The 14,724-nt window shown below is 34.8% G+C and overlaps 1 protein-coding gene across 1 annotated transcript; it reads right to left on the bottom strand.

Annotated features, from left to right (window-relative positions):
- Positions 1 to 264: 264 nt before the first annotated feature.
- LOC144558284 (villin-3-like) lies at positions 265 to 11,140 on the bottom strand. Its single transcript, XM_078307094.1, has 23 exons — positions 11,027 to 11,140; positions 9,960 to 10,093; positions 9,723 to 9,822; positions 9,551 to 9,619; positions 8,702 to 8,944; positions 8,150 to 8,327; positions 7,625 to 7,763; positions 7,294 to 7,456; positions 6,657 to 6,804; positions 6,131 to 6,231; positions 5,871 to 6,026; positions 5,588 to 5,656; positions 5,439 to 5,507; positions 5,221 to 5,358; positions 4,764 to 4,892; positions 4,304 to 4,451; positions 4,119 to 4,129; positions 3,900 to 4,040; positions 3,265 to 3,390; positions 3,026 to 3,091; positions 1,677 to 2,010; positions 865 to 1,109; positions 265 to 775 (listed from the first exon to the last, which is right to left on the bottom strand). The coding sequence occupies exons 1-23, from the start codon at positions 11,039 to 11,041 to the stop codon at positions 662 to 664; spliced, it is 3,036 nt and encodes a 1,011-aa protein (XP_078163220.1). The 5' UTR covers positions 11,042 to 11,140; the 3' UTR covers positions 265 to 661.
- Positions 11,141 to 14,724: the final 3,584 nt, after the last annotated feature.

Genomic DNA, 14,724 nt, shown 5'->3' with positions numbered 1-14,724 from the left:
ACTCGACCCTTTTTTCCTCCACTGAGATCCAACCTGGTTATGAATTTAAAAAAAGAAAAAAAACAGAGAGATCCAGCATCGTTATAGTTGCACTGCGTTTATTCTAGCAAGTTCCATTAAGTTTCTTGTAAACTTGTTCAAAATTGAAAGCAAATGTATTACAGCGTTGACCCACAATAAAAAACTTCTGAAAGCTTCAACTATCAACACAAGTAATGCAAAATCCAAAAAAAATGAGCAGAAGCCACGCTCTTATATACAAGCTTTTTCTTTGCTTCGACTAAATACAAGCATTTCCAAACTAAATTACAATGCATGCATTATTTTATACAAAAATACTCACAATCAATTAAGCAAACAAAGAAAAAAGGTAACCTCACAAGCAAACCTCCTCTAACCTTGAGGAAGAAGGGCTGTATGAACAAACCAATCACATCTGTCGACGTTGTTGAAAGGAAAAAAAAAAAAGAGTGGGGGGGATTTTTTTTTTTTTCAAAAAAACGTAGAAAGCACGAAATTGGGAGCAGAAGCAGCTAAAAAGGCACTGATGCTGTCCCCCTTGGACTTGCACATCAACTACCAAGTAGGTCCCAGAACCAGACTCCTCCAATCCTGCCAGGACTATACCACTATTCTCTAGATTTCAAGGGGCAAAATTAAATTAAAATAGCAGAAGGGCCATCTTTAGCCTGTTTTGCTTCCATTTTGGTAGTTTTGTAAAAGCCTCCTTTGCCATCCCAAACTTCTCCCGGAACTCAGCTGAAGAGAGGTATGTCTGTATCGTACCAGGAAAAGAAATGTTATGCACCAATAAAGATCCGAATGGAAAAGAGGAGGGGGTGGGAAAGAGAGAGAGATTTGTACCTCTCGCTTGGTGGCATCAATTCCAGGTGCCGGATCAGTAGATCCTGTTATGAGGCGATGATATGGGTATAGAGTGAGCCCTTCCTCATCCTCTGGCTCTCCTTCTTTGACATCTTCTTGTATTGTAAATGCTCCTAACCTCTTGCTCATTATTGCGAGGCTATCCTTCCCATTGCTGTTGTTTTTGGATTCCGTTTGTGTTTTGTTATTTGCAACTACACTGGTTGGTTGGCTCTTGGGGCTCACTTCATAACCCATAAAATTGAAAGTCAAACAAATCAAATAAATGAACAACCTACTAAATATTGAGCTTGTTTAATAATTAATTAGATCATGAAATAACATATCCTTTGCAGGTTAATCTGAATGTTTTACCAAATTATATACGTGTCTCATGTTTGCAATTAACATCAGATATATTTTGGCTATTTAGAAATAATAGACAGCTTCAAAACCTAAATTAAATTAAAAAAGAGAGCATGCAATCCTTTTTTCTATAAACCCAATAATTCTCTATATACAATTCATCTTATAGTTGGACGCAACATTGGAATCCATTCGCTTACCACAACAGAATTTCAATTTGGCGAAAATATTGTGGGTGATTTTGAAAATAACAAATATGTATGGGAGTATTTGCAGTTTGATTTGGTTGATTTTGTCATTTGATTGCCATTTCAGTATGTAAATGTCCCATTATAAAGAATTATTCTCATACTAATAGAAAAATATCCTATTACAATCAAGACATGGATATTTACCGTTCAAAAAAGGTGACGTAATGTCCCTTAATAAAGTGTAAGCATATGTACCTTTAACCACCCTTGGGATGAGGTTTTGAGTTGGAGGCTTCTCAAAAGATGACGACAGAGCTGCAATTGCTGCTGCCTTGGGAGGCGGTTGTATTTTTGAGGGGTCAGGTGAGAGGGATCTTGGTTGCAATTTTCTGACCACTGGGGGTGGGGTTGAGAGGTTGCGGTCAGGTTTCTCAAAATTTGCAGCTAGGGCATTAAATGCTGGGGATCGGCCTCTGACACGTACCCGGTCTGGGCTGAAAGACATGCTCCTACTAGACCTGCCTTGTGCATTGTCAGGTACGCTTGAGCGGCCAGTATGTGATGTAATCTGTGTACGTCTCTTCGGCTTCTGATGAAAAAAAGTGGGAAACATTAATTTGCCAAAGTGTAATTGCTAGTTAGATCCATCCATTAGGTTAATTCTGAATACAAGAGCTAAAATACTAGCACATGCATTTTATTGAACACTTGAATATTCTGCATTAAAATAATGATGATGAAAATGAAAAGATCATTGCAGTGAAATTGGTATATCCACTTGTGAAGTACTTGAGAGAGGAAATATAAAATTTAGATTGATCTGTGTCAAACTGGCAATTCTCCATGCGTCCCTGGAAGTTTACAAGATTGCAGATAATTTTTTATTTGTATTAAAAAAACTCAAAAAAATCTCTTTTTATTTTGTGAAAGACCATGGCAAATGGGAATGCGTATCCTCTGAGATATCTCAACTTGCATGACCACCATGTACGGTTCCTATTCGGGGATAGCGCAGGGGGGCAGTATTATTTGTGCTTTGAGATTCGTGCAGAATGTATTTGAAAGGTTGAGATTTTCCAAAAAATCACTCAAAGTCTAGGATATCTTAGAGCATGCGAATTCGGGAGATGGAGGTTATAAAAAAAAAAAACCTAAATTCAGTGCACAAAAATCTTCCACATCATCCAACTTTTATGAGCCATTTCAAAAGGTGCGGTTGATATGGAAGCACAATGGAGGTTATCAAGACAATTAATTCCTTTACCAAGCATAACACAAACTAAAGATACGCAGGTACCCTATGCACGGAACCTCGTCTGTTTAAAGGCATGAATAGGTTTTAACTACTAGCATACTGGGTATAATGGCTCTTATCATTTTAGAGAAGCATATTTCTTTTTATTGTTTTTCTTCTTCTTTTCTTTAAACTATACCTATCAATTACCAAATCCAGAAATAAAATCCGTTATTAGTTTCAGAATTTTCACTGAACGGTTGTTTCCTTTGATTTTACATTGCTGACAACGTCTATTGGACCTCATTTATCTATTTAATAATGTCATGAAGGTTATCTTAGTATTTACTATTAAGATACATAAACTTACATCTAATGTTGCTGTTACACCATTTTTCAGGATAGCCAACTTCCGCTGAAACGAGTTACCGTGCATCTGCCAGGAAAGAAATAATAATTCATTTAATCTGTATTCTGTAAAATAACTCTAGATAAATACAACAGATAGTTGCATTAGTGGCAAAATATGGTAACAAGTAAATAATCTAAAAAAGCACAAGTGACATTTGAAAGGGCATGGACATGTTTGATAGTTGCCCGTCTACATACCGTGAATTTTGCAGGGTTCCATGTGAAAAACCGAGTGAAGAATGGAGGTTCACACCCTTCGTTGATAACATAAATCGGTGTTTCCCGTGAGAAATCTTCCATTAGTACATCATTTTCAACAAATTTCTGGTAAACACAAAAAGGATTAAAAGGTTAGGGACGGGGGAGGAGTGGCAGTTGAGAAATTATTATATTCACAACTTTTGGTTTTACAATTCACAAAACACTGACTGGTTACTATGGGATTCTGCACCTTACAACCAACATTAAGGAAAAGCATAAGACCAAGCTGGAACTAATATTTCGATCTTGTTTACAAATCTAGCATTCAAACAAAAGTTGTTCGCATTAATTTAAAGGTCAGTATTATTAGCTAAATCTAGAAGATTTTGGACAATCAGTAGCAAATATAAGAAAAGTAAGAACAACCTGCACATTAAAAAAAATCACGAAATAATTGGTGCAACTGCAAAAAACCCTTACCATGAATCATATCCTTGCCATATCTTTCAGTGAAAGTTTTAACATTGCAGGATGCAAAAATTTCCAATCATAGATAGTAAAAAGCAAAAAAAAATAAAGCAAAAATGAAAGAAACAAACAAAGCAAAAGCAAGAGATGATATAGAGTAGTACCTCCCCGATTCTTAAAACTTGTGAGCGGCTTTCTGGATGGACTTGTTGGCCAACCCAAACACATACATAAGTGTGGCAATCCAAAATAAATATATCTTCTGTCATTAAATCATCTTGCGTGAAGTTAAATATTTCATTGACCTGCAATTATGTGAATTGTAACAATTCCTGAATATGTTACATAAAGAAACAATAGAGACGCAACTCAGTGATTCATACCTTCAATTTGTCTTCATGTTGATCATATTATTTTGAGCAAGAAGAGAGAGAAAAATATGTCAGACAATGAAAATATAAATAAATTCATAATGTTTTTAACTTCTGAGTTTACAGAAGATTTATTTCAAGTGTAGATGCCAAACATGGAATGAACAAAGAGAAAATAAAACATATCTGATATTTACCTTGAGAGAAAGAAGAAGAGAAAAGATGGGGATCAGTTTCAGTTTCTCTGACGAGCTTTTGGCTCGGATATTCTGATTTGCCACCCAACGAGTACCAAAATTGTTCCGTTTCTGATCCTTCTCTCTGCACTCTTGATTGCATATTGGGCTGTATATACGCAAATATTCGATATCACTATACAACTAAAGTCAATCCAAACTTCACAGTTGAATTCTGGTAGTTACGATAGCTTTAGCATTAGTTACTAACACAAGTTCCACTAAATTTGTACTCGTTAACTCTCTCTCTCCCTCCCTCCCTCCCTCCCTATATAAATCCATTGTTATATTATGTACAGATATTATTAAAGGAAGCGAACAGACTTGTAGTGAAAATGATTAAATATTCCAGAACTACCAAAACCGAAATTCTAGGAAGTTTATTGCTATTAACAAAAATGGTATTTTCTCTTTTTATGACCTTAATAAGATCTAGCATCCTTTCTGCCAGCTCTTGGTCCACGGTTGTCGTGAGACTTCCAGTCCATGTAAAAACTGTGTTGCCATTATGTAATATGTAACAATAAGACGAATTAAGAGACGATGCCACCTGATAAAATAAACACATCAACATGTAAAAAGAAAAGTAGACAGTTGAGGGTCAGTTGAAGCAGAGTTAGATTCCTTTGAGATTGCTAGCAATAACCACTGTTTATTAAGAAGAAACTGGGTTATGAGCTTATGTAATGAATTTTACACTTTTATTTCTTTTGGCATTTTTTGTCTTTTCTTAGTCTTTTGGTGCTAATTGCAAGATTGATAAAATGCAACAGTTGTGATTTATTCAATGCAAGGCAAGAATTATTTTCATCATCTTCAAACTTGCTACAGGAAAATAGAAAATAACAAAAAAGAACAGAAAAGAGTTGACATAATACCGGATCAACTTGAATAGCTTGCATATTCTCTGGTCCTGTGCCTTGAACCCGAAATAGTCCTAGTCCATTTTCTGAATATATCTCATCGCGAGAGGCATTTTCAGAAATAAAACTCTTGTATCCAGAACTAAGACCTCCCTATATAAAACATACCAGACTTATTAATTGCTAGTTGGTGATTAAAAATAAATAAAAATAGAATTGAAACAAATATGTACCTTGTAAACTATAAAAGTTTGGAAGATGACAAAGAATTGAATGGGCTCCTTCCCATCATAAAGACGTGCCTGAAAATGAAACATATGTTATTGGACAAAGGGACCACAATATAGTTGTCACATTTAACATTTAACATTTTTTTACTGACCTGGGTAGCCTGAAATTTAACAGATTCCACCATCTTGTTAGCAAGTGATATTACTGCATTTCTCTCTTCCTGCAAGTTGTCAATTCTTGTTGTGTAAGATAAATTTACCAGTCTCTCAAGCCTGTTATCCCACGTTCTCTTCCTTTTTTATCTCCCGGAAAATAGTTTCAATTTGTAATTAGGAGGTTTATAATCATCCAAAGAATAAGATAGCAAAAATAACACAGAAAACAAGTTGAGGGTATAATAGGAAAAATTTAAACAAAAACAGAAATAGGTATACCTCAGTACTTCTCTTGCCAATCCATGTTCCAATGATATACTCATCTTTTTCATCACCAGAATATGTATATTGAAATATATAGCAATCACCTCTGTAAAATTTAAATTGGTCATTTGCTGATAGAAGTGACTTCTCTTTTCCATTCACTCTCCATACCTGCAATTAAATTTCAGAAAGTTTCCATTCAAGGAAGTTTTAGGTACAAATTATAACCAAGCAGAGGGAATAGGGACTAAAATGAATATCATATGGAAAAGCACCTGTAAGTTGCCAGTACAATCAATATAAGGTTGAGGTTCTTCTTTCACTGGTGTAGCCTTCAAGAGGCCTTTCACATTTAACCCTTGCCTCCTTAAAAGTGCTATCAAAGAGAAATAATCAAAGAAGTGTTAAACCATGTGAACAAAGAAACTCAATGTTAATAAATTTGCCAGATACTGCACTGATTAGGTATAGATATAGATATAATACAAAAAGAACCAATATAAGTTGACTACTATGACATAGCAACATATTTGCCTTTTTCTCTCTTTATTTATGCTCTACTAGCAATATTGAGGCATAGTTGCAGAAGTAAGACTTAATTGAGGTTGAATTAGGTCAATTGAGGCTTGATTCAGGCATGGTTGCAGAATTAAAGGTAAATGAGGTTTACCAGAGTTAAATTGACACTTGATTAGGTTAAGGCTTAATGCACCAACAGGATTAACTGGCTAAACACAAAGTTGGATAACTGGTACTGTATAGTACCAGCATTATAATGGAAGAGATGGATTGAGTACAAACCAGCAACTTTTCCTCTGCCCTCCTCGGAGACTGCCACAGTAGCAGCTTGGGGCCATCTATCGAACTTTGACTTGAAAACAGCTGTCTCAAATCCCTCTATAATTCGTATCACATTGGCTTTATGCCGGCCTGGTTCACGAAGCAATTCCTACATATATAAAATGACATATACAAATATCTTGAAAAGTTATTTTATCTGAGTCCTTTGGAGACAAAGGAGAACTAATCCTGAAAGAATGCACTAACATGTTATCAGGGTTTAATTACGTGCGGTATCATTAGGAGAGAAAATTGAGACTAATATGGATTAAACACAATTCAAAATATAAAGTTATTTAAAGTTAAACTAATGCTTAATAGCGCAACTAGAGATTAATGGGTTGAGTCAGGCTTATGACTGCGGTTGCCTAAGGGGATTCAGTTGAGGCTATTAAATTATTGGGTTATGTCCGGGAGAGGGATGAAGTTGGAGAGCTCTTATACCAAGCAAGAGCAATAATAAAGCTATTCATTAATCCTCCACTTAATCCCGCTACCCTTGAGGGATTGGGTTAAGTTGGGAATGAATTGCAACTTCTCTAGATGATATGGATTAAAAAAACAATGAATTAAAAGCTAAGAAAAAATATAAAATTACCTCAGCAGCTGCACTAGCACTCTTCCTAGCTTCCAGTGAGGTATCCCGTCCCATCCAAACATAAATTTCAGAGCCACAATCTAACAAATAACACTTGTTTGTTTCTAGCATCTCTCTTATCAAGTTTTCACCACCCAGAGGAATTGTTTGTCCTTTACTTACACTACAAGAGTAAAGGAACAATTAGAAAGAATTCAAGCTAAGAAGAAAATTATTTCTGATATCCTTATTTTGACTAGAATTCCTACTTTGGGAACACTAGCACAAGTGCACAAGCGAATAGGTTACATATCAAGAGATGGAAAAAGGAAGGAGTGTAGATTTGTTATACCGAAGCAATTTGGTGGACAAAACATTGTCAATTTTGCCATTATCGTCAGATGAGGCAGCTTTTCTGGGAAGAGGCGCGAAGCCACCAAAAAAAACCCAAAACTCACCAGCATCTGCATCTGCCATCAGTCTCCCATCCTCTTTTTTTTTCAGAACAAAAGAAACAATTAGTTAATGATTCACAGATGGAGTTGTGCAAATTGTATCAGATATCACACCACCTAACCTTTCTCTTATTTGGAACCAACAACCATTAGAGAAATATTTATAAAAAATCATTGCTCGGATGATTAATTTTTCATCGTAAGTTTACCTTTCTTATGCAGGAACCCCAACATTTACTTCAGAGTTCAGAGTTTTGATGTGTGCATGCATATGTACAGGCATTATTGCAAGAAGCATTGACTGAACAAACTTCAAAGATAATGCCAGTGCTTGTATAACTAAGTTTGGTTTATTTATGGATTAGATTTTCCAATGCCAACTTTTGATCAATTTACAATGTGGATAGGAGAAAATAACTTACCTACAGCGGCCACTCCGCACTTGCCATCATGGTATGTGTCTTTGATGTACTGAACCACCTCAAGAGCTTTAGCCCGCTCTTGAATAGATGTGTTCGACCCGTTAAACTGAAATATCTTGGACTTGGTGTCTAGAATGAATATATCATCATGATTCAAGGATGACCGTGCAAAAGGGACCTACTCCAAAAGGAAAAACTTATTTTTTGATGCACAAATGAAAATGAGAGTTATTCAGGATGAAGTCCGAGTTTGCCTAAAACCTCAAAACAATTATAACCCCCCCCCCCCCCCCCCCAAACCCTCCAAGCCAAAAAAAAACGGCGATTATAAAAATAAAGAAGTAATAAAAAGAGAAGGATAAATTTCATGCACGCCCCTAAAACTCTTTAAAGTATCTTTTCACATAATACGTTTCTATAAAAGGGGAACATCCCCCGTAAAATTTGTCGTATTTTTCCATCTTGTTTGGCAGTACTACTATGTTGCAGTAGCAGATATCCTTGTTTTGCGGGTTACAAAAGTAATTTTCACGAAAAAAAAAGGGAATTTACCTCTTTAACATGAACTACATGTTTCCCTCTGCAAACGAACAATCGTGTAACATGGTCTCGCTCACTCATCTCGCTATGCTTAGATCCAGATGTTGCACCGCCTTTCTGGGGAATAATACATGGCTTGAAATAAGAAAGAAATTTCTCCGTCTCATTTCCTTGCACTTCCCTGTACTGTACTGCTCGGCCCCCTAGTGCTGCATCTAGCTCTACAGTTATAACTGCTGCAGTCCCTGCAACTTCCTATATTAAAATTAAGAAGGAATCAGTTTCAATGGTTTTAACTCAAAGACCCTATTATGAATCAAGATCCAGTTAGATTTATTATCTTAGATCAATCCTACAGTATTCAAAAGCTGTACTTTGGCAAGTAACCATCAGTTTTCTACTTAGCCCCATTTTAGTCTTGTACTTCGATGCTATGGTTAGTGGCATCTAACTCCAATATGATCGCTTCTGTTGTCATTAGAAAAAACTAAATTGTGGGATGTTCTGTGAGTTGTGACGGGAAATTTTCAATTTCTGACATTATTACACAAGTGATTATCATACAAGTGACATGGACAAGGAAGAACATTACCTATTGTGTGAGGAACAAAACTAAACATTGTTTTGTAAAATTGTGGAATTAAGCCCAAACTTATTATAAATTAGAAGTAACTATTACCAAAACATGCAATTGGCTTGTAATTCTTTTTTTATATTGTGCTCAAGTTATCCAAAATTAGCTACACATCCAATTGTGTGAAGAACAAAACTAAACAAGTTAAACAGTTTTGATATGCACCAATTATGGTACAATAGAAGTCAGTGCATACCAATTCTTAACCTTTTGGTTTGAGATCTGACCTGAGTAGTATCTTTACCAAGCCAATAGTGAATTTCATGCCGCAAAGATCCATTTTTCAACGCGGTAGTCTATTTGACATAATAAAAATTTCAGTAAATAAAAGTTTTGTGAAGATTAAAGAATTTAACTGAAATTCAATTTCTTGAACTTTGTAGGAAGTACAGGGTTTACCTTTAGAATGATATATGCATCGCTCATGAAAAATTTTCCATGAGAAGATTTCGGCACAAGTACTGGTCGGGAATTTTCAATTCGCCAAATTTCTAACCCACTACCAGATATTAAGGATCACATGGTAATTATAGAAATTAAAATTAGATCACCTTTACTATGGGAAACTCAATAAAATGAAGATTAAAATTTTATTGTATAATGATGAAAATCTAAAGAATAGAAATAAACGGATACGCTTTTTGGCCAGCTCCCTGAAAAGCTGGGTCCAGGTCCCGCATGGAAACAGCCATATTTGCCTTTGTCTGCTTCGAATATACACCTGTTGTATTTTTTTGTAATTTTTGTTTTACGAGGGAGGAGTACGTGTGCTGAAAAAAAAAAATATATATCAATCTAGTGTCTGCTGTTACAACAATAATGAAGATGAACAAAGTTCATCAATGCCATGGAACTTGAATAGAACGGTATGCCAGATGGTACCACAGACATACCATGTTCAGGATTTCTACTCGGTATGGTAGCAGTATGCACTGCATGGTAAGGCTATAGTTGATGTGTTTTTGTTCTTCATTTTATTTTTGGGTACAATGGCAAGGCCATGGCACTAGGAGGTCTGGTACCAGTCCCAAATCTTTCATCGGTACCATAACATTATAACAAGACTCCTAATAGTTACTTTATTACAAAAGAACTTATTGAAAACCTTACAAACCACCTTCAGAAATAACCTCACAATGTGTGAAATTCAGATATAAAATGTCATATGCTAAAATATAATAAGTTACAGACACATAATTATTAGCACTCACCAATTCTAATATAATTCACATTCAATCCATTTGCATTGCGGATTTGAAAGCACATTTAACCAGCACTAGCTCTAATGTCTCAAAAAGTTTACATGGACTACCCACTTTCCCAAGCCTCTCCCTCTCTCCCTCTCTCCCTCTCTCCCTCTCTCCCTCTCTCCGGGCACAAAAAATAAATAAACAAAGAGAGAATGAAAGCATGGATTTCCCTATGGCAAGCCATAAAAACAAGCTATGCAAAAAGTACAGTATAACATTTGCATACAAAAATGTCACATTCATACCTAAAACAACAGTATCAAGAGAGGGTGTCATGTTTATACAAACAACTACCAACGTAAATAAACTCAAATTAATCTAAAAAAACCTTTCCAGAAAAGCTCAAATTCAAAAGAGCAACCAAACTAAATAGATCAAAAATTCGATGGAAGAGAAAAACATCCAACATCAGAAAAAATTTCAATTGTTTCGGAAATTCTTGTTTTGGCGTACCTTAATGGTGGCCATCTCGATCTGAGCACTTCAGATCAGGTCTCTGTCTCTCTCTCTCTCTCTCTTTCTCGAACTAAGGGACGACCAACGTATTAACTAAACTGATCTCGATTTGGTCAAATTACTAATGTATATTAATAAATTATCATTTTACCGATTAAAGAATTGCACGTCTCCATGACCAAAGCACCGTAAGAGATCACTGTAAACCATGATTTAAATTTAAATAAGAAACAGTAAGATACATTCAGTTGGTCTAACCTCAGTACTTGAAATGATGGAATCGGTGGTTAGATAAAAGTTGGAGAAGTGGTGGAGTAGATGTAATGGTAAGTTGGTAACTAGCTAGCTTCCTCATGGTTTTGGAGGACAGAGAGAGAGAGAGAGAGAGCAACCTTTCAGAGAATGTCAGGCGCTGGGATCCGTATCCTCCCAGGTACCTGACTCAACACAATTGTAACAGACGGATCAGATTTACTCTCATTTGGTCGGGATTCGGAATGACAGAGGGGTAGGATTATTTTTTGCTTTGAGATTCGTGCCAAGTTAAATAGAACAATTTGAACCGTCTGATTCAATTGTACTCAGTCCGGTTACCTGAGGGGATGTGAATTCCAGGTGCTGGTCTACTGGACTGGGAGTTGAAAAAAACTGGTTGCTCTTGGACTTGGAGTACCATTTAATGAAAAGTTCAATGGACTTTATGAGATTGTCAACACTCAACAACTATATTTTTCACATGTGATTCTAACGGAATATGCTAGCATCTTATGCATAGCATAGAGCCCCTCCGTACAACAGTTCGAATTTTGAGTTTTTAAAATTCTAACGGTCGATTCGAACCGTTCATCTTGTTCTCCATATTAATATATGTTTGGAGACCAAATTTTATATTCTTTGAAAATTTTTTACTATTTCTTTAGATTTATTGAAAATCCCTGTTTTCAGCAAATCTGAACCATAAAAAAACAGCGATTTTCAATAAATCTAAAGAAATAGTAAACAAATTCCAAAAAATATAAAATTTGGTCTCTAAACACATATTAATATGGAGAACAAGATGAACGGTTCGGATCAACCGATGGGATTTTGAAAACTCAAAATCCGAGCCGTTGCACGGAGGAGCCCTATGCTATGCATAGCATGCTAGCATATTCCTAATTCTAACTATCCAACTATGTTCGATTCAACTCCAGTTTTAACTACATTACAATAAAATATAAATATAAATAATAGATGAAAGTTAAAATTTAGTGATTGGAGTTAGATAATTAAAAGTTGAGTGACATCATGATAATAGTTTTTTATTTGAGTGAGTAATGCGCATATCAATCTGTGTATTGAATTTTTATGTTCGATGTTAAAATTTAAATAATTATTTTGAATTATTGAACATTATTATCATATGAAAATATATTTAAAAATTAAATCTTATATTTTTTTTAAATAATTACTATTTTTTAGGTAGTCGATTCTTTTCAGTAGACCCGTCCAAACCCAAACCGAACTAATCCATAAACCGTATAGACCCGAACCGAATCGTGAAGAACCCTCCTAAACCCGAACCAAACCCCCTAAACGCAAATCAAATCCCCCGGATCTAGACCAAACCCAACTGTTTTAATGAAAATAGCCAATATTTACATGAAATAACAATAATATACAAGTTTTTAAGTAGATAAAATTATAAATGAATTTTAATTTCATGTGTTTTGAATGTATATATTAAAATTTTTATTTTTATTTTCAAAATTTGTTATCTAAACAAACGTGTTCACCAAATTATTCCGGATCATGCTATTAGATAAAATAGAGATATTTTTGTATTATTTATGAAGAAGATAGACATAATATTTCTATTCCGCGGGCCCCAAAACTACATAATATTTGTACAGTGAATTTGGTGGTCACAAGCAAAAGCATATAATAACAATTCTTAGAACTAAATTGATCACGAGGAGGGTTTAAATGTTTTTATTTTTGTACCTTCATATATATATTATATTTCTATTTTTTATTTTTTTAATAGCAAAAACTTTAAATTTATATATTAAAATAAAAATATTAGGTGTGATATATATTATTTTTTTCTATACTCACATATAAAAATATCAATTTTCAATTTTATTTTTATATGAATTAATAAGTTAGAAAAATCAATGTCTATAATTTATTCATATCAATATATTTTTGTAAATTCTTGACACCAATCGAACAAATTAAAAAATGATGTAATTTTTTTTATGTACATTAAGAAAATTATATTATTCAAATATAACAATTCTACTTGAACATTAAAATTAAAAGTTATTAATATTATAACAATGAAATAACTTTGTTTAGAGAAAGTCAAATACAAGAATTTCAAAGTCAACCTATTGAATAAGAAAATATGTAACACCGTGAAAATTTTAAATGCAATTTGAATTAAAAGCCTAATTGTTAAATTAAATTGTATATAAATATGTATATGTATATGTAGAGGGGGAGATAAATGTATAATTTCCTTAATTATTGAATATTGAACTATTGGAGGGGTTTATTTGCAAAATTCCCAAAACATGACATTTGGGCCCCCTTTCCTTTTCTTTTCCTCTCCTTCCTTCTCTTTTCTCTTCTTCCTGCGCCATCCCCCCCCTCCCTTTCGTTTGTGAGCCGCCCCAAAGAAGAAAGAAAAAGAGAGAGTGAGAGAGAGAGCGCTTCCTCCTTGAACCACCCGAAAATTTGAGAAATCGAAGAGGAGGTTGATTCTCGCCCCCTCATCTGCTCCATTGGTACTTCCCTCTTCTCATTCTCTCTACATTTCCTTCTCTTGATTTTCTAGGGTTTCGGTGAAACCCGAAAGATTTGAACAAATCTCGAGTAATCCCTTTCTATTTTGCTTCTCGAGTGTTAAATTGTTGATTTCTTGTTTCAATTGCAACCAAATCCCGATTCGTGGATTGTTTCCAAAAGTTGATTAGGGTTAGAATACATTTCTTGCAAATTGACTCGAATTTAACCTTGACAGTGAGTTTGGGTAAACTGAGACTTCCGTGTTGTTCCTATTTGGTATAAAACCCTAATTGCGAGAAAGTATGCCTTAAACCCTAAAATGGTATTTTACAAGGTTAAAAGGGTAAACTTGCAAGATTTTCGAATTTAGTGAATTGACCATTTACGGGGTATTAAAATGCGATTGGATATATGAAACTATGACTTTTATTGCAAATGACTTATTATGCCCTATAATCTAGGAATAGATCCTATCGAGCACGGCTTAGCTGGATAGACAGAATTACCGAATCTAGCGAAAACGGATCCGCTCTGCGCACCCTACGTGATCAGGTGCGGGGGTTCACGGGATCTGTTTTGATTTGTATTTCTTTGAACTAAATAACTGTGCATATATATATATATATATACCTATTGGATTTCTAATTGAACCATTGTGCATACTAACATGTTGAATCTCTGCTTGAAAGCATTATTCGCCGCATTGCATGAGGAAAAGTAATAGTATAATTGAATTGATATGATTGTGATGATCTAGCATGTTGGTATGGTTTTATCGATTTCCGTTCTATCGTTTCTGATAATTGAATGGAACCACAGTACTTAATTGAATTGAATTGAATGAATGAATTGTAATTGCAAAGTCTAGAGTCGACGCTAGACTTTGATTCAGGACCCATATGCGTGTTGGGGTTTCGCGCGGT

This window comes from Carex rostrata, chromosome 8, assembly GCF_964058835.1.
Source record: "Carex rostrata chromosome 8, lpCarRost1.2, whole genome shotgun sequence".
Classification (NCBI taxonomy): Eukaryota; Viridiplantae; Streptophyta; class Magnoliopsida; order Poales; family Cyperaceae; genus Carex; species Carex rostrata.
This window is presented reverse-complemented; position numbering and strand designations above follow the sequence as displayed.

What these genes read in the sequence shown, in the direction of transcription:
- LOC144558284 (XM_078307094.1), bottom strand. An exon ending in TTGGTAAAGATACTACTCAG is followed by an intron (nt 8,945 to 9,550) that starts GTCAGATCTCAA and finishes ATTTTAATATAG; the next exon opens with GAAGTTGCAGGGACTGCAGC. An exon ending in TTGGCAAGAGAAGTACTGAG is followed by an intron (nt 5,657 to 5,870) that starts GTATACCTATTT and finishes GACAACTTGCAG; the next exon opens with GAAGAGAGAAATGCAGTAAT.